Here is a 19,382-nt window from a genome sequence, read left to right as displayed (position 1 = left end):
ATTTACAAAATTTCGAAAATTTTTGCACAAAATCGGCCGGAAATCCAAGAATTCCCTCTTATGCTCGCTCGCTTAATGCTCCCCCGCTCGCTTATGAGAGCCTCTAGAGAAAAAGTGAGTATCACGTTTTTTCTGTATTTTGGCCTCCTCTATCCAGTGGCGTGCCAGGAATTTTTTCAACGTTTTTAGATAGAGATTTGCAGATATCGGAAAATTTCTAAAAGCAACATTTTTGGATTTTGGTGATTGCTATTGGGACTCTTTGTACTAATTCCACCTCCCTTGCTTGCTTCCATTTCTTCCATTAAACCGTCCGTCAACAACTTGTCTTCATCGATTTACGCTCTTTTCAGTTGCATCGAGAATATTTGCCTTCCATTTCCTATTTTTTAATGATTATTGGAACCCTTGCATCTGCTAGCATCCATGGCATCTGGAACCTGAGGATTCTAGGCAGGAAAATTGATAGGCAGTTTTCTCTTTTGCCTTGATTTAAGGCGACAAATTAAGTTTTTCGATCCTCGACTAGTTCGTCTTTTGCTATTGCTATCTAATTTATCTCCCCAGTGGTTTCCTCATTGTAGAATTAATTGTTCTGTTCAAACTTTCACGTTAAAACTCATTTTATTTCAACACATTCTATAAAACGATGACCCTGAAACACACTGCCACTGTGGATCGGATAAAAAAAACCAGCAGGTTCCAGTACAAAGTCGGAAGCTCACGATTTTATGATTAGCCAGACGTTTTCCCGCATTTCCTACAAAGTCTTCACTCTCACAATAGAAACTCTCCACACTTAGGACAGTGGAAGCCAAAGGTTCTACCTACTGTATATTAAAATAATTAATTTAAATACAGACTCAGTCTCTTTATACATTTTTACACAAACTATTCACTTTTTCTCCATTAAATCAGCATCAGAAGTTGGTGTCGTGATCTGGTCGTCGTAAACTGTGCTGGCTTCCATGCTGGTTTCCATAATACGTATTGTAGGCGTTCCATTGTCCGTTCCATTGCGACCTCCAACTGTCGTACAGATTTGCCGTGCTGTTGTCGTACAAACTACTGTTAGCGGTTCTCTGAAAGAAAAACCAGCAGATAGAATCTATGAAGACCCAATTAAAAGGCACTTTGTACCTTCTTGTGCGGTTTTTGCTCATAGTGCTTGTCACTCCAGACGTCCTCCATGTTGTAAAAGTCTTCAGTTTCATAGGTTTCTATGCCCCCCATGTGATTCTTGTTGAGCTCGTTCAGCATGTCTTCGGTTAGAGGTGCTGGCGATTTCTTCGAGTTCTTGTGGCGGTTAAACAGCTGGAATTTTTATCAATGTTTCAATGTTCTGTCCAAGAAGGTTTTCTCTAACTTACCACAGTGGCACCGAAAATGATCACGAAGAGCAAAGAAGCCAGTCCAATGACTATGACCGCAATGGCCCATTGAGGTAGAAGAACTTCATCAGCGTAGCCCACCGTAGGGTAAGCGTTTTTCGGAATCACTACAACACTCATTGTGGGTATCCGGGATGGAAAAGGTTGCTTACTATTACTTACCGACGAAGTCTGTGTATTTGGGGTCAACCTCAAATTTTCCCAGAGAAAGTCGTTCAGCTTTGCTCTCGTTCAAGGCCTTGCCTTCTCTATTGGAGGGCTCTTGGGGAGTTTCAGTCAAAGACTCATGGAACAGCCTTTTAATCTGCTGAGTGTCCACTTTTTGTCCTATTTCGTTGAATTCTACCAGGAAGTCCACTAGGACACTTCCTTCGCTGTAAGGAACAGAAATTGATCGTAAATCTAAGATTCTTGAGTAAAATCCTTTGGAGCTGGGGAAATCTTCACCCAAAGCCAAATAAATCAACTCGTACCTAAAGCTATCAATGCGGATCTTACGGTACCACTTCTTCAGCATCGGGGAACTGTTGTAGATGTTCTCGAGCTGTAAACAGCAAAATGGTTAAGAATGAATGGCGAGCGAAAATGCAGCATCAACTCGCCTCGCTTTGCACGCTATTGGCCAAAAGTTGATATTCTTTGGTGTTGGGGTCAAGCAGTTCAGGCACCCATTTGGCTCCTCCCACTAGTTTAATGGTGCCAGCCAAGTCGCAATCATCGACGCAAATTCCTGCAAAGAGAACCATTTTTAAATCGTATTTTTGCAAGTAAAGAAATTACTTGTTTTTACAATGAAATTGAACAAAATTACAGAAAAAACTGATCAAAAACTGCCACTTCAGTAAACTAGTTTTACAAACTTATAAAACAAACATATCAAACCTTTATTAAAAATTTAATACATGTACTTAATTAATAAAATAAATCCGCGTCGGTTTACTACTAAAATATTAAATTAAAATCTAATTTGAACTACTTGTAACTTCTTGAAAGCAGTTTAACACTATAAATAGCTTCGTCACTTCTCAATCATTTTTTTTTGCAAATTGAAAACTAAACAATTTAAAATCCCGCTTTCAAATTGCTTCCGACTTTGCCGCCATAAGGAAATGACCACGATTAAGGCCTTAATGGATTTACAAAATGCATTTTTGATTGCGCTCCAATGGAAAATCAATGTCAACTCATTCTAATTAATGATTCCGTTGCGTTAAACCGTTTTAAAATTCCTTAGTCTAACAGATTTTAAGTGAGTTTTTCATTGCTGTTTAGCTTTACCCAAAATTTAGGTATTTGTGACCTTTTTTCGGCTCTAATCAGATGTTATGTAAACTACAGGTGGTATTAGGAAAATATAATTAAATGGGGTTTTAAGCTGTTTTGTTGTGTGGTTTTCCAAGAATATGATGGCATTGAAAGGAATTGCATTGAATTCTCTCTGTCGTTGAATTTTTCTTGGAAACTCGGTACTTCTATGAGAAATCTAAGAATATATTATTCGGGGTAAATTGGCTGTTTATGGAAGAAAAATAAGTGCATGTTGGGGAATGCATTGCTAGCAAAAAAAATCGCTTTTTGTCTGTGAGTTTTTACTCTTCAAATTAAGTTAAAAACATAAAAAACGTTTTTTTGCGTAATTATTCACTGCAAAAAAATACGGAATTTGTGAGTCCTGATGATAGACTTCGCATATAAAATATGACCAAAAAGTGCATGTCCGTACTTAAAAAATCACAACTATTAAACTACAGGCGATGGAAATTTAGACTTCCGGGTACGATTAAAAGACACATTGGCTGATAAGTCTCCAAAATTTCAGTAGATTCTAATTACTTTTTGATTTTTTCGAAAATCTTCAGCTTTCATTTAATGAGAAATTTGGCCAAAAAGTGCAGATCAGTATGTAAAAAATCATACCTGGTAAACTAGAGGGGATTGAGTGTTGAACTTTTGCAAGCTTATAGAACGAACATTGGTTCATAAGAGGACAAAATTTCACTTGATTCTATTAGCACCTTAGTTTTTTGCAAAATTTGCAGCTTTCTACCATAAGAAATTTTGTCCAACAGTGCATGTCCGTCACTAAGAAATCACAATTCCTAAACCGGGATGGCAGTTTTGAAAACTTCCTGAACGAAAATAGATAGGAGGCGTTTTTGTTAATAAGTGTACACAATTTCAATCGATATGACTTGTTTTATGGATTTTTTGAAAGTCTCCAACTTTCTGCAGCTAATGCAAGATATGGCCGAAAAGTAGGTACATTCACAAACTTTAAAAATCTGATGGAATTTTGCATTTTTGACAACTTATAGAAAATGCTTTCATGGATAAGATTCCAAAATTTGACTTGATTCCGTTCATTCGTTCATTTTTGACAATTCTACCAGTTTCAGTAAATCAGAGCACGTCCGAACTCTTAAACTGGTTGCGATAGAATATTGCTATTTTGCGCAGGAATTGAAAAATTTTTGGCTGAGAAGTTCACAATTTTTCGCTTTTTTCTGGTGATTCTGTAATTTTTTTAAAAATCTTCAACTTTTAGTTCGAGAGGAAAATGGCCCAAAGTGCAGGCCTGGACTTAAAAAATCTCTGCTCCCAAACGAAAAGCGGTAGAATTTTGAACTTTTGTCTTCATTCACTTCTTTGATTTTTTTCCAAAATCTGCAACTTTCAGTTAATTAGAAATATTGCTCCCAAGTGCATGCCCATAGTTAAAAAATTATCATTGTTAAACTGGAAACGGTGGAATTTCGAACTTTTGCAAACTGATAGAATGACACTTTGTTCAAAACTGAACTAACTTTCACTGTATTTCAGTAATTCTTAATTTTCTGGAAAATCCGCAACTATCAATTCGTCAGTGCAGGCCCGTACTTAAAAAATCATAACTCGGAAACTAAAGGTGATTGGGTTTCGACCTTTTGAACACTTATAGAGGAAGCATTGTTCTACAAGATTTCACTTGATTCAATTAACTTTTTAGCTTTTTAAAAAATCTCCAACTTTCAGCTAGTGTGAAATATGGGCAACTAGTGAATGTCCGTACTTTAAAAAATCACAACTCCTCAACGGGATGCGATGGAACTCTGAACTTTTGGTTACTTTGAGAATCAGCTTCTTGTGAGGCATGTACAAAATTTCACTTAATTTCATCAACTCGTCGGTTTTTTAGGAAATCTGGAACTCTCAGTTGGTGATCAGTTTCCAACAAAAGGACATGTTGGTCCTGAAAAAATTCATTTTTTAGAGGATTTTCAACATTTAGCTAATGAGAAACATGACACACACGAGCATCTCCGTACTAAAAAAATCACAACTCCTAAACTAGAAGCAACAAAATTTTTAACGTTTAAGTCATTGTAAAAGAGGCATTTTTTCATAAGTGTACAAAGTTTCACTTTATTTCATTAACTCTAAAATGTTTGGTAAAATCTGCAGTTAATGGGAACTCGCCAAAATGAGTTTAAAAAATATTGCCACTAAAAGCAGAGATATTCGCAAAAAACTAAATCAGAAATTTGACTACAATGTATGGAGTTGCACCTGCAAATGATCATTTCCTCATGGACATCATAACCACTCTATGCAGCATGTTTCTTTAAAGCTGCAAGGCTTCAATTGCTGTACAGTTGATTTTTATCCCGTTTCTATTTTTGTAGTGTGCATAACTTTTCCACTTCAACTCTTGATGGTCTCTGTGCTTCTGTTGTATTTGGCCCATACTCTGCGCGAATGCTTTCATACAGATTCTCCATTTATTTATTTTTTCGGATTTCCAGATTCTATCCATGATTTTTTTTGCATGAAATTCTCTCTATTCCATTATATCTTGCTCAGATCGGTTTTCGATCATCCGTCGTTTCCCCATCATTATCAAAATATTTTCCCTCAACTACTTTCTCTTATTTAAGATAAAACATTTCTCAATTCACAAGTGAAAACTTCAAGAAACACCAGAGAGTTTGCTGAAATATTCCAAACTCACCAGGAGTAGTTGGTCGAGGTGTGGTGGTCGTAGTGGTGGTGGTTGTGGTTGTGGATGTCGTTTCCACAGGCTCCTCTGTTGAAGTACTTTTAAAAGCTGTCCGAGCCGCTTCCAGAAGCTTTTCAATCGAAATCGGTGTGGTTGAAGGCGTCGGCCATCCAGTAAATTCAGTACTAGACCTAAAAGTAAAAAACCAATGTGATGTTGTTTGTCTTCAATCACACGCCATCCTATATGGCAGATGGGAGACTGTGGAAGACAGTTTCCTTACGTGGTAGACGAAAGACTGTCTTTGCTACAAGACTACACAAACGAACACCCAGAGGATTATTAAATTAAAGAGTGCTGACTTGGCGTGTTATGTTAATGAATTAGAAGTCAAGCACAAAGACACCTCAAGTCCAGAAAAAAATAGACCTCTTACCTAACAGGCCACGCCTTCCTGATACTAGGGGACGTCGGTTTGATCGCACCATCTTCAGCTTGCCCTCTAGGCGTGGTCAGTCGGGGCGTTTTTCTGGCTCCTCCACCTGGACGGCTGGGAAAGACAATCTTCAAACCACCAGATCCTGAACTGAGCGGCGCACTGAAACAGGCAGCCAATCAGTAAGCGCGTGAGTCATTCTCCACCAGCTGATCCAAACCTTGGACTAACTGAAGAATCAGTCGAGGTTGCCAAAGGCTCGCTTGAAGATGGGCCTGGTTTAAAGCCTGGAGGCAGCAGATTGTTGGGAATGTTTTGGCTAACGGTTTCCAGATTGACTGATGGTGGTGTAGTGGTTACTGCAATGTTAAAGTTAGAAAGTTTCCAGGGGATTTAACCAATTCTGTTACCTTTTGGTCTGCTGAATCCCTTCTTGAAGCCTGGAGGCAACAGGGCACTGATGTCTTCAACCGGTTGCGCTTTAGCCAGAATACTGGAAACTGATTTCTCAGCAGGCGGAGTTGCACCGGCCTTGTAGCCAGGCGGTAAAAGAGCGCTGATATCGTCCACAGGTTTGGCTTTGGAAAACACTTTCATTGCAGGCTTTTCTGTGGTTCCTCCCGGCTTATACCCTGGAGGCAACAATGCAGCTGGAACATTATCCTCCAACTTGGACTTGGAAGAAGGCGCCTTGTAACCTGGAGGCAACAGAGCACTAATGCTTTGCACTGGCTTTGCTTTCGATAGAAGATCGTTTCCAGGTTGGCCCTGCTTGAAACCTGGAGGTAACAGGAAGCTGATGTCTTCCACGGGTTTGGCTTTGGATAGCAGGCTGGTCGCAAGACTATCCAAAGGTTTTTCAGTTGTTGCAGGAAGTTTAAATCCTGGGGGCAAAAGTGCGCTGATATCTTCAACAGATTCTTCATTGGGCAGCACATCCAGGATGGATTTTATCGTTGACGTGGCTGGTTGAGGTGGCGTGTAGCCAGGAGGCAAAAGATTCGTGATGTCGTTCACTGGCTGGCTGGATTTCAGGAGTTCTAAAATGGAACATCTGGATCAAAGTTTGGTTTGATTGCGTTTTCCTTATTTAATAGTTTGAAGATATGGAGTTTGCCAGTCCAACAAGGATGTGGCGTGCTCTGTTCGAATTTCTCACAGACGTTTCGGCTGCACTTGAAGTAATTATTGTCAAGGGCACTTTAATTCACCTACAGACTTCTGAACTTGTCGCACTTAATCTGCAGCTTTGAGAATGGTTTATGCAGATGCAAGCAAAACGTCTGATGCGGGTTAGCTTTAAAGGGCAGTTAGAAGACAGACTGGAAGAGGTTGAAGGGGATCAATAGGAGGCAAAGGAGATTTCTTCAAAATCCTACCTTCTGAACTAGGAATTCTGTAACCTGGAGGCAGAAGAGCGCTTATGTCTTCGACTGGCTTAATTTTTTGCAAAATAAGACTAAGAGGGTCTGAAAATCATAATTCATCAATAATGGTATTGAGGCTGCCAATAGAATTTAGGTATTTCCAGGTTTACCTTGAGTGGTAGGCGATTGATCAGTTGGAAGCGGTTTAGGTGCAACTGGTTTCCGTTTGGGCTCGCTCTTCTTGGCAGTGGGCCTCACGGCTCTATTGCCAGCATCAAATTTCCTAATATTAACTTGCGGATATGGTTTCTTAACAGTGGCTTCCGTGGAAGCTTCCACTTTGGTGGTCAAATTTTCATCGATGATCGCAATGTTATCGTTCTTAAACCCGCCTAGAAAACATAAATTTGGCCAAATCCTCCTTGAGAAAAATGAGGCTCTTACCAGTTAAAACCCGGCTGGAAAGGTCGGACTGAACTCGATCTAGCTTATCAATGAGGCTCTCAGTGGAGGTCTTGGGTCTTGGACTGGACATAGGAGAAGTCAGCTCCGTTTCGAGAATGGTGGCTTCAGTTTCAGACAAAGTTCCCTCATTCAACAGTTGCCTTCTTTCGTCTTGGTCTACAGACGTGGAAGGAATGTATCGTGCCCCTGAAATGCTTCTACTAGTTTGCACCTGGAAATGCATTGAATCCGTTAAATTTGAAGAATCCCTTCCATCTTCCACACCCACTGAAGCAATGACTATCCAGGAATCAGTACTGTTTTCCACGGACACTCCCATTTCAGCACTTGGCACTGTAGACGCATTATAAGCGATGGGGGAAATGACTGTGTTGTTCACGATCGTCTTGCTGGTCACCACTGACACAACCAGCTCGGGGAAGTTTCTGGTTTCATTCGAATCTTCTTTGGGGGGCAGGACTGAAGACTGGAAATTTGAAGTGGCCGGCTCTTGAGTGGTTGTATCCATCAGATCCACATCCACAAAACCATCCAGAAGGCCGTTTTGCATTGGTTTAGTGGGTTTGACCGTTAGAACCTCGTAGGCTTCGTTGGTGGTTTTCGTTTCGTTGTTCAGATTGTTGTTTTCCTGGTAAATCGAAGACATTTGATTGATTACATAATCCAGAATATGCCAGAACATTCTCACGCCACTTACCCCTTCATCCTCATCTTCATACTCATACTCCTCGTCATCCTCATCATACTCCTCATCATCCAATTCATTGGGCGCTTCCGCCTTATCTTCCTTTGCAGCCGCAGACTCACTGGCTGCTCTTTTGTCATTCAGTTCAGATGCCCCGTAGTCAGATTCTTCCAGATATTCATCTTCCCCATTCTCTTCCTTGTTAAAGTCCAACCTTCTAGCCTCTTTCGAAGCAGGCTCAGGTTCAAAGGCATTTCCAGTCAGTTCTGAGGGATAGTGGGCGTGCTGATCCTGTTGGAGGCGATGATTGGGGAGAACTCGCGAATAATCCGGCCGATGAGTCGAAGGTGCCACATACTCATCCTGAGCGAGTCTGAAGGGAAATTGCCTTGCAGACGGCTGCTGATTGTATTGAGGCTGCTGCGGGTGGGCAGGGAGTTGCTTTGGTAGATAGTAAGTCGAAGAGGGATTTTGATAGTATTGTTGTTGAGGATTGGTAAGCACTTGCTGGCTATTGTAGTAATCTTCCGGAGCCTCTTCTCCGATGAAGTACCTCTGGGCTGAAACAAGTGGAAAGCATTGATCATTCATTAGTAAAAATGTGTTTGCTTTGCTTAGGCTGTTAGCACCTACGTAGGCAATGAGGTTGGTGTGCTCTACTTTCTTTGTTAGGAAGAACCGATCGATTCAAATATTCTTGTGCAAACGACTTAATTGCAACAGTGTGTGTGTGCAACGCATTATTGCATATTAATTTCCATATTTTTGCCGCTATCAGGCAATCTGGCGTAAACTTAAAAGTAAAAACTATTCAATTAACACTCATATGTCTGCGTCAATTAACTATATTATGTGTAAAATCGGTTCCGGAACCTGCAGGTTGTAAAGCAGAAAGTGCGCAACATGCATAAAAGGAGCAGAATTAAAAATACTAATCGAGTGGATTGAAATCAGGTGATATCGGAGGCCGGTCTACACTAAACCATAGACAAAATGTATGTCGACCTGCTCTTCATTTGGCAAATGTAACGGCACTTTAAAATATCCTTTAACTCAATTATGAATTTTAGGTGCAGTAGTAATTAGTCGACTTAACAGGGTTGCGCTTCAGTCTGCTAATACATAAATTATTGCATTGCAACGGCATTGATTGCAGTTTTTTTGATTTTCTAAATACATTGATGTGCTCTTGATGACTCTACGAATTTTCTTATTTTTATGGTTTTATGCCGTAAAACCGTTTATTTCTTTTGTCATCTTCGCAAACATTTTACTAATTACTAATAGTTTTGTGAGAAAACTGTCAAAAGAATACAAAATATTTTGCAACTAACTAAACGAAGAAAAAAGGTTGCAAAATTGGGTCACTTAGTCATGCTCTTAACGTGGCAAAAATGGTTCATTTAGTTGATTGACGCACTTTAGGCAGAAATAATCTGGGCCAGTTGCGGACCACACTGCGATCTTTTAATACATTGTCATGCTCTTATTCTGGCACTAAATCATTAAATTATTTGAAGTATTTGGACAAGTCATTCGTCATTTTAAAAATTTGTCTGGCGTTCCTTTGGCTAGAAATAAACTACCAAAACCGCGTTTTATGGGTTTTAGTTTTCTGAATTCACTGTTGCTTAATTTGTAGCTTTTCTTTAACATTTTATCCAGAAATATACATTTGTTTGTTTTTTCTTTTGTGATCCGATTAGTAATCAAATTCCAAAATTTAACTAATATAAACCGTTGATTTCCTGAGATTTGCATCTAAAATTTCAATATTTTATATGCTTAATTAGACATAAATATGTAAAAAACGTGTTGGTTTCGCTCGGGATAATCTTGATCTTGTTCTGATCTGTTCAAGCTCTAAACTCGTTTCGATTGAATCCATTACCTAGAATATTATGTAAACTGTTGTTTATCAAATTGGCAAATGAAGTTTAAACAGCGCATTTGTCGTTTTAAATTTATAATATTTTAATCATTTGAAATATCGTTTTTTGTACTTTTGCATTATTTTTATTCTTTCGTAATTAGTGCATAAATAGTCATTATTTATATGAATTTGGCACATTTTAATAATAAACAAGCTAAAAAATTGGGACCCAAAATGCAAACTTCAATTGCATAGACATGCTCTTAGTACGACAATTTAAACGGCAATTATAACACATTTGGCAAACTAAATCGACTTTTTGAAGCTATTATTAGTTAAGTAATTTTTTTGAAGAATATTGAACTCTTTTTCAATATCTCATGCAAGAAATTGTTTTTTTAGTCAGGGCTTCTGAATGCTCTTAATAATCAGCGACATTCATTTGTTCCACAAATAAGATCGAACAAATTCAATTAAAATGTATTTGCGGATGCAATTTTTGTAAAATGCTGTTTATTTGCAGTTGTCTTAACTACTTTTCATTATTTTCCACAAGTTTAATTTTTGCATGTAACATGTTTAAGAAAATAGCAAAACTTTACAGGAATTATCTGATAAAAACCAAGGCTATTGCCAAATAAAAAGCAGTTATAGTTTCTAATAAAAACGAAAAAAAATTAATAATACTTGATGAAATTGATCTGTAAAGCTTTTTCTGGAAGATTGAAGACTTGTAGTCTAAACCAAATTGTATGCAAATATTTTTATAGCTTTGTCTGTTTTTCGTTCAGATTTCTACATTTTCATTAGTAAATTTTCGTTAATACTTTTCTTTAAGAGTTGTGGATTTTTTATGAAAATAATGAAAAGTTAATATTAGAGCATTGCTCATTTTTCTGCGAATTTTTTTCTATTTCGATGACTAAATTTCAGTTAATGCTTTGTTTTTACTATTTATTTCTTTCCTACCTTTTGTTGTAAAATGTTTTATGTCAATAGTTATTCAGACAGTTTTAGAGCTTTGCTTGTTTTTTGCTCAGATGCCTGCATTTTGCTAAGTAAAATCAATTAGTGCTGTTTTTAGTAATAATTTAATTAGTATCTTTCAGTCAATATTTCACTTTCAAAATGCGTCTTCTTATTCAAAAGGTGTTAATGGATTTTTGAAACTTTGCTCATTTTTTGTTCAGATTTCTATATTTCATTTGCCGCTTTCAGCCCATAGCTTGCTAAAAAAAGTTGTGCCGTCTTTTTCGAAATTTTAAATGCCATTTTTAGTGTGTTGTTCGTTTTTTCTATCAAAACTTTGTATTTTCATCGGTCACTTTTGGTGAATATTTTGCTGTTCAAAATATGTATCTTCCTCAAAATGAAAATGTCTTCACAGGTTTTTAAAGCTTTGTATGCTTTTGTTCAGATTACTACATTTAGTCAATATGATGCTTTTAAAATTGTGTATTTTTTAGCGCATCTGTTGTTTTTCGTGCAGTTGCTGCGGAGTTTTTCAAATTTATTATTGTACACTTTTCTTTGTTACATTTTTATACACTTTGCATTATTTATTAATCTTTACATAACAAGATTAATAGCAGAATGCGGAATTGTAATTAATCCGAACCTTTTCCCAGGGAATTTAATCTAACATTTAAATATTTAATCAATTTAAGTATTAATAAATATTGAAAAATATACGTTGGATTTGCTCGTGATAATCGTGGCTATTAAGCGTCCAACCCAATCCGATTGAATCCATTATCTTGACAGATTATGCAAATTTTCATATTTATCAAATGGTGAAATGGGGTAAAAATACCGGAAAAAGATTGCGTTTTTATTCAAGAATATCAAACTCTCCTAAATAAACACTTTTAAAGGTTTGGCTGTTTTAAACTGTTGTCGTTTTTACTTCAATATTAGAATTAATTGACGTTTTAATTCATTTAGAGCTAATAGTAAATTTGCAGGCACAACCCTATTAAGCTTCCAACAACAAGATAACCAAGAAATATAATTTATTAAAATTTATTTACATTCCCTCTTTCTGTTTGTATGGCTGCTGCTGATTTCTATTACATTCTTCAACGTACCTTTGCTGATAAAGTGAAAACAGAACAGGCAAACTTATACTTAATAGACGCTTTTTCGGAAATTTTTCATTGTTTTATATCACTTTTTTTCTATAAGAATACGTTTAAAATAACTTGCCCTATAACATCAAGCAAAGCTGAATGTACTTAGCAACATTCCTGTGCCACTCACGGGTAAATTCAATAACGAATATTTAATGGAAGAGAAGCATGAAAGTTAAAATAATAAGAATATTAAAAAGTTGAAAAGTACATTCAGCGTAAAAACATCTCTTAAAAGGCCTTTTCCGTGACGATTCATAAAGACCTGATCACGAAACTGAAAGCGCTTTGTATTAACCGTTGGTCCTTCAGGAAACCAATGGAAACTATTCAAAACCGCCTTAAATCGATTGTTTTGTTCCTTGCGCTTAAGAAAATAAACACAATTAGAGAGGCTTGCCCAGAAGCCAGCTAAAAGTCAAATGATGAAAAGAAAAGTGGTAAATTCTTTGACCCAGATATCAATGCCAATTAGCTAATTTTCGTAGACAACCGTTCAATAATCCGTGAAATAAGTAAAAGTGCATCGCAGTGAAATTGAAACACACACTCTGGTATAAGAGTTATTAGTTTCTACATGGCATATGGCTAAAATGGACACTTTTCATCCATATAATCTGAATTGGTTTCTAATTTTATACCAATTAGCGCTGATCCAAATTGCGCTCGCTTTCTGTTCTTGCATGAAAATCAGTCTTAAATAATGAACAGTCAACTAAACAGGCCTAGTTGGGAGTTAAAAAAGTTAAGAAACCATTAGTACTTTTGCAACTTCTTCAACCATATTTTCCTTTTCATCAGATATTTTCATTGAATTGACTACTTGGATATTCTTTGTGGCCAAATCAACCAAAGGTCCTCGACTGCTAACAAAGCCAGTGAACAACCTGGATTTCGTTTAACGGTTTTCTGTACCAGAACACGTAACATAACAAAAACTGCCATAAAATCGTTGAAAACACGTAATTGCCATCGATGCAGTTGCCGTAAAATAATGTTAAATAAATTCAAAGCCAAAGCGGTTTTATACACGATATAAGAGCGTTCTTGTAAAAGTGAAAGTATCTGGTTTCCAACCTTTGGCTAGTTATGCCAAGGTTAGCGACGCAATGCGAAAGAAACATTCTATTATTATGCTTATCTTCGTAATCATGCAACAATTATCCGAAATTGTGTGTGAAAAGTGCTCAAAAAAGTCCCAAGGGGTAAAAGTGTTAGGTTCAGATCCGCAAAGAAATATTTGCATTTGATTGTACCAATAAAAGACTCGACCTTGCTTCCTCCTGCTGCTGGGTTCTTTTCGTAGTACCGGTATGGGCAGCAGGAACCTACGTATCGCCACAATAAAAGAAAGAAGTAGTCAAGGTGATTTAGATTTTTTTCTTCTGAAAAGACACACCCAGAATGCGGCTTAAAAGCTGCATATCAAGAACATTATTAAGCTGAAAGGTGAGGACGGGAGTTTTGGGTGGAATCCAACTGGTTGGGCGAGTTTTGCACTTGAGTTTTATTCGCCTTTAGTGGTGGATTTTGACCTCTGAAATACCAGCCATTTGCGGTTTACAATTAACATGAAGCAGCTGGTTCTATCTCCTACAACAGATATTTTTAAATCTGGTCGAAAATTCGCAGCTATAAAACTTCCTACAATTATATAGCTTTTCTTGATCACTTGTTTGGTCTGCTGCATTCTGATGGGTTGGTTTTGTTGTCATCATTTTGTCAGTTCTTTGTCATTGTTGTCTCTCTATTTTACTTTTTAAAGTATTCAACTCCAAGTAGATGCTTTGTCTGATTTTCTGTCTGTGCTTTGCTAAAATCCGAAACCAATTTTAACTTCTGAATCTAATGAGATATAGATGCTTCTTTCCTGAAAAGTTTAATGTGAAACTGTATTCCAATTGAAAGGAAACATGCGAGAAGCATCGACGTCTAGGCAAAAGTATTGCTCTTCTACGGACTGGCTTTTCCTACTGAAGAGCTTCAAATTTGAAAATGTTCACTAAACACTTCAAAAAACAGACAAAGAGAAGGAAGCAGGCAACTCGGATCTGCCCACGATAATCAACCAGAAGTCAACCTTCTTAACTGTGAAAACAGAATTGATTCCTCAAGGCTTTCATCCATTAAAATATTTTTCGTATTGGAAAAGGTTTTGATCTTCTAAAATACAGCACAGTTTTCATCTAGGGAATATTTCAAGACCTTGGCTGAAATCTTCAAGACAAGAAGAAGAGGTGCAAATGAAGGAAGCATATCAAATGTGCTCATCATGACCATCCGCCAGTTAGTCTTTTTTAAGATCTGATCTGCTTCGACTTTTTTAACACCGTCAGCAAACGATAAAAGAAAAACAGAAATTAAACCGTCCATAATACAGTTTTTCCTTGAAAAGACATTCTTTAAATTTGACAACAGTCTAGAAGTTCTAGGAAACAACACAGAACTTCATCTAGAAAACCTCTGAAGGTTTCAGCATTAAGAGTAACAGTGAAAATAGGTGAATATCTCAAGTCTATCCATCACCAAGTTAATCTTCTTGAGTACCCTTTCTTTCAATGTTCAAAAGTAAAAGTGAAGTGAAACCAACATACTCAAGTCTTTCATCAATAAAGCTGTCTTTTGCTTGAATATTTTGAATATATTCTTCAAAATAAATATTATGAGTGTACCGAAGAACGTGGAAAAACCTTCAAAAGGAAAGCAAACAACCTTAGACACTTTTAAAAAATCTTCTAGTTGGTCACATTCTTCCCCTTATTGCTTCTCACTTCAAAAGTTGGAATTTTTTGCCTTACAAAGTGCAGCTTAGAATATTTCTGTAGATAATCAGCCAAGAGTTCTGGCGTCTTCATACTAACCTTTTCCTCAGTGATTTATTTTCTAATGTGAGTGGAAATAAGCAATATTTTGTCATTGCACTTTGTGCTTTAATTGCCTCCATAATTGCTTTTCCATTATCATTCCTTAAGATTGTCGCGTGTTTTATTCTCCTTCCGCCGCTCTTTTCTAGTAGGTTAAAGGCACCTTTCTATCTAGAACATTTCTTTTGCTGACTTTAAATTTTGTTAAGCTTCTCTACGCTTTTCCTAAAATGCCTAATAAAGCTGCTTATAAACTGTGGTTTTTTTGTGTTCCTGTCTTCCATTTACGTGATGCCTAATTTCCTTTGCTTCCATTCCTGCTTTCTGTTGATCTTTGAATTGCATTTTTTTCTTGCGTCACAGTTTGAGGAAGCTTTTAGTTCTAAAGTCGACTAGGTTTTCTCATCAATTTTAGGATTCTGATTTTCTAAACTGAACGAAAATTTGTTTCTTTTTTTGTTTTTCATAGAAATTTTATAGTATATTAAAACCTAATTTGATATTAAGCGGCTGAAGAAAAAAGAAAATGGACAGCAATATTAACTTTCACCAGAAATAACTAGAATATTACAAGTTGGTCTAATTGAAGACATTTTACTTCAAAATTGGCTAATAATCTTCATTCATTTGATCGATTTTAAAGCTTAGAAAATTATGCATAGTAGCGTTGTCCAACTGATGTAGCTGAAGATTCGTTCTCTTGTTCATGGAACTTTTGATGTCTCATGGAGAAAATCTTCAAAACTGTTGAAATTAGAAAAATCGCCTCAAAAGTGAACGTTATTGACGCACCCCTTAAAATGTTTTTTTTTATCTTATTTGAAGGCTTTGAAGAAGACTTAGAAAATCGTTTTAAAAAAACCGTCCTTGTTCAGACCAAAGTTCACGAAGGTCGCAAAAATCAGCATTTAGTGCGTTTTTAATTCAATTTTGTGAGTGTTTAGACTCAAGTATTTTCTATTGAATTTAGAGATTTTGAGTTCTTACTGGATTTAGTTAAGAAATTAGAATTTTGTTTCTGAAAGATTTTAGGTCGTAAAACCGTCCATGTTTATATCAAAATTAACAAAGGTCTCAAAAATCAGAATTTCGTGTGACTTTAATGTACATTTCAGAGTGTTTAAGCTCAAGCGTTTTCAATCGAATTTAAAGATTTTAAGTTCTGATTGGGTTTAGTTAAGAAGTTACAATTTTTTATCTGAAAGACTGCAGTAGCGTAACATCGTCCATGTTCAGTCCAAAGTTCAGGAATGTCGCAAAAATCAAGATTAAGTGTGATTTTTATTCAATTTAGAAAGTGTTTAGACTCAAGTGTTTTCTATCTTCTATCGAATTTAGAAATTTTGAGCTCTTACTGGATTTAGTTAAGAAATTAGAATTTTTTTTCCGAAAGACTTCAGTTTGTAAAACCGCCCATGTTCAGATCAAAATTAACGAAGGTCCCAAAAATCAGGATTTAGTGTGATTTTAATTCAATTTTGAGAGTGTTTAAACCACAAATGTTTTCAATCGAATTTCGAGATTTTAAGTTCCTACTGGATTTAATTAAGAAGTTACAATTTCTTTATCTGAATAACTTCAGAAGCGTAAAACCGTCCATGTTCAGATCAAATTTCACGAAGGCCCAAAAAATCAGGATTTACTGTGATTTTAATGATATTTCCCCCTAAAGAACCCTAAATAAAAGTAGCCCTAACAAATGAATAGCTTCATTTACATTACTTTTTTTAGGTTGATCTTCATCAAGATCATCTACATAAGAAACCGTTGACCATCAGTGAGAAGCAATGAAATTAAAGATAAAAGTATGTGAAGAAAAAACTCCAATTGCAATATCCACATACACATAAGCCAAACAATTTGAATATTCCTTAAGGATATGAATATAACGACAAAATCCATCAAGTTCGATGTGAACCATCTTCAAAGCGATTTTATTGAAGATATTGCCAGTCATTGAAAAGAATCTTCAAAAATACCACACGTTGCACAGGGTGTTTTATGACGCATATTACAAACATAAAGCGTGATATTTCTGAGGTCATTCGAGGAAATTAAATGTTCCAATTTCTCAAGGTTTGCGTGTTAAATGAATCACTCAAATTAGCAACTTTTTCTCATTCCACTTTTTCATTGCTATCACTTTTACTTTAGTACTTTTGACCATTAAACAATAGACTGATTTAAAAACACCTTGTAGAATCTTGCAAGCTAATGAAAAGGGAAACAATGGAAAACAAACTAAATCCTTCCAATATTATGCAAACATCAGTAAAATAAGAGAAAATGAAGAAAATGCGCATCTGGCTGTTCTTCATACGCATCCTATTGAACATCAAAGAATCATGAAGTATTCCAAAAGAAAAAGTTGAAGAGTTTTAAAAATGAAGACTAGATATTGGAAACCCAAACAATGAATAAAAGGTAAAGAAGAGTTATTGAAGAAGTTAAATTATGGAAGCGCACGCTGCTGATCGATTATGTTTAAGTGGTTTCCTTTAAAGATAGAAGACACTCATTCAAATATTTAATTAAGTTTTTGTTCTGGTATAAGAGAGACGTCTCTAAAAGCAAACAGAAAATATCTTCAGTTGATGGACACTTTAAACAAATTTCTACTTCACTATTAACATTTGTACCTGTTTAAAAATTATTGGCTATAGATCTTTCTTCGGCTGAAATATTCAAAATTCAACATATAAATGTTGAATTTTGAATAGAGACCAATATCTATAAAGATATTGGTCTAGATTTGCTTTTCCAGAAATGAATTGAACTGGATTGATGAAGAAGGGTTGTTGAAGAATTTTTAAAAAATTTCTATTGAATATAGAAGAAACTCATTGACTTTTTCAAGTCCTTGTCGTAAACAAGCCGTAGTGGTTTAAAAAGAAGATATCTCCAGTTGATGGATGGTTTAAGCAAAATTCGCTACTTCGTAGGTGTAAAAAATTAAACACTTTAAGTCGTTCTTCAGCTGAAATACTGAAAGTTTCAGAATTTCTTTTTGCAAGCGGAGAAGTGCTAGGCAGTTGCAAAATCCGTACCCATTCAGGACCGTGTCTTGCATCACATATTGAATATTACGCATGGAAATCTTGAAGGCAAACACTAGCTAAATGAATTGTGTCATCCCACGACCTTTACCACATGTGTTGAATCAACTATTCAAACTTCTGATCCACTAAAATGCAAATTTCGACCTTCTGCAGCTTTCGACGTCGTACCTTGTCCTGAACTGCTCAGAACAGCCACTAGAACTGCTAGTATCCTAAGAGCCATTTTCACAATTGTTGCACATTATTCAACACTAAACACTGGCAAACTGTAATTCGGAAAATTGTTCGTAGTTTTTACTTTCACATCGATTATTTACACTGAGTGTAAGTGAAACGGTACGACCGGCACTCAGGCAAACTGAAGGCAAAGCAATGGTCGCGTACAAGAACCAGCGGTCACCGCAAAAGAAGGGGGGAACTTCTTGTGTAATTCCTGATGGTCTAGTGGGTAGAATGTATTGTACAGTTGTGTTTCTTTCAGGTCATTTTTATATAAGGCAGAGTAACTGCGAGGCACAGGTTGCTCTGATGCAGCAGTTTTGGGGATCCCGTTCACGTAACATCTGACACAAAAAATCTGCAGTTTTTGAAGGAAAAACTCACACTTTTAGTAGAATCGGTAGCATATACTGCATGGGTTTAATGGGAAGGATGCTACGTGGTCACAAAATGCCGACTAGGCAAATTTGGCAAAATAGTCATTGCAAGTGCACACTTAAAAATGTCTATAAACCCAAAATTCGCGAGAGAGAAGAGTCTTGAGGGGGTACGCATGACCTGGTCTGGTAGAGCTTCATCCCTTCCCAGTCTTCGTCTACCTGCTGCATATGACTTGCAGTGACACATAACATACAAAGTAGTTTCGTCCTCTAATTTGCAACCCCTGCAGGTCGGTTGATCGCTCAGTCCCATCCTGAAGAGATGTTTTTTGCAGGGGGCGGTCCTGTTAAAAAGGCCACTATCCTCCTTATTTTTTGCCTGCTGAGACCGAGCAGTTCATTTTTACGTACTGGTTGTGGAGGTCCACCAACTGCTTAGCTTGGCGGTATGGAGTCGCGGTGTCTCCTCCCAGTACTTTCTGTGTTGTTCCAAGATCCACTGCCCAACTGCCACCCTAACTTGGGCATGAGATATACC

General features: G+C 36.7%; 1 protein-coding gene across 2 annotated transcripts; it reads right to left on the bottom strand.

The window, feature by feature from the left end:
• Positions 1 to 850: 850 nt before the first annotated feature.
• On the bottom strand, positions 851 to 18,695 carry LOC109535996. Of its 2 annotated transcripts, XM_048670162.1 has the most exons (16): positions 18,414 to 18,694; positions 8,333 to 8,880; positions 7,904 to 8,263; positions 7,615 to 7,846; positions 7,341 to 7,562; positions 7,183 to 7,272; positions 6,214 to 6,843; positions 6,024 to 6,162; positions 5,804 to 5,965; positions 5,380 to 5,558; positions 1,994 to 2,121; positions 1,865 to 1,935; positions 1,554 to 1,765; positions 1,371 to 1,498; positions 1,141 to 1,314; positions 851 to 1,082 (listed from the first exon to the last, which is right to left on the bottom strand). In XM_048670162.1, the coding sequence occupies exons 1-16, from the start codon at positions 18,466 to 18,468 to the stop codon at positions 921 to 923; spliced, it is 3,492 nt and encodes a 1,163-aa protein (XP_048526119.1). In that variant the 5' UTR covers positions 18,469 to 18,694; the 3' UTR covers positions 851 to 920. The 2 variants fall into 2 exon arrangements, with proteins under 2 accessions (XP_048526119.1, XP_048526120.1); XM_048670163.1 differs by lacking the exon at positions 7,183 to 7,272 and having other exon boundaries at positions 18,414 to 18,695.
• Between the last annotated feature and the right edge of the window lie 687 nt (positions 18,696 to 19,382).

Source organism: Dendroctonus ponderosae, unplaced genomic scaffold (assembly GCF_020466585.1).
Source record: "Dendroctonus ponderosae isolate FM_Combo_2020 unplaced genomic scaffold, Dpon_F_20191213v2 Dpon_F_20191213_1, whole genome shotgun sequence".
In the NCBI taxonomy this organism is placed as follows: Eukaryota; Metazoa; Arthropoda; class Insecta; order Coleoptera; family Curculionidae; genus Dendroctonus; species Dendroctonus ponderosae.
Note: the sequence above shows the minus strand (reverse complement) of the source record. Positions and strands in the feature narration are given on the sequence as shown.

Coding starts and splice junctions, on each gene's coding strand:
- LOC109535996 (XM_048670162.1), bottom strand. CDS start 18,468: ATGGCTCTTAGGATACTAGCAGTTCTAGTGGCTGTTCTGAGCAGTTCA. Junction 8,264..8,332: donor ATGAAGATGAGGATGAAGGG/GTAAGTGGCGTG, acceptor TCGATTTACCAG/GAAAACAACAATCTGAACAA. Junction 1,315..1,370: donor TCATTTTCGGTGCCACTGTG/GTAAGTTAGAGA, acceptor TAAAAATTCCAG/CTGTTTAACCGCCACAAGAA.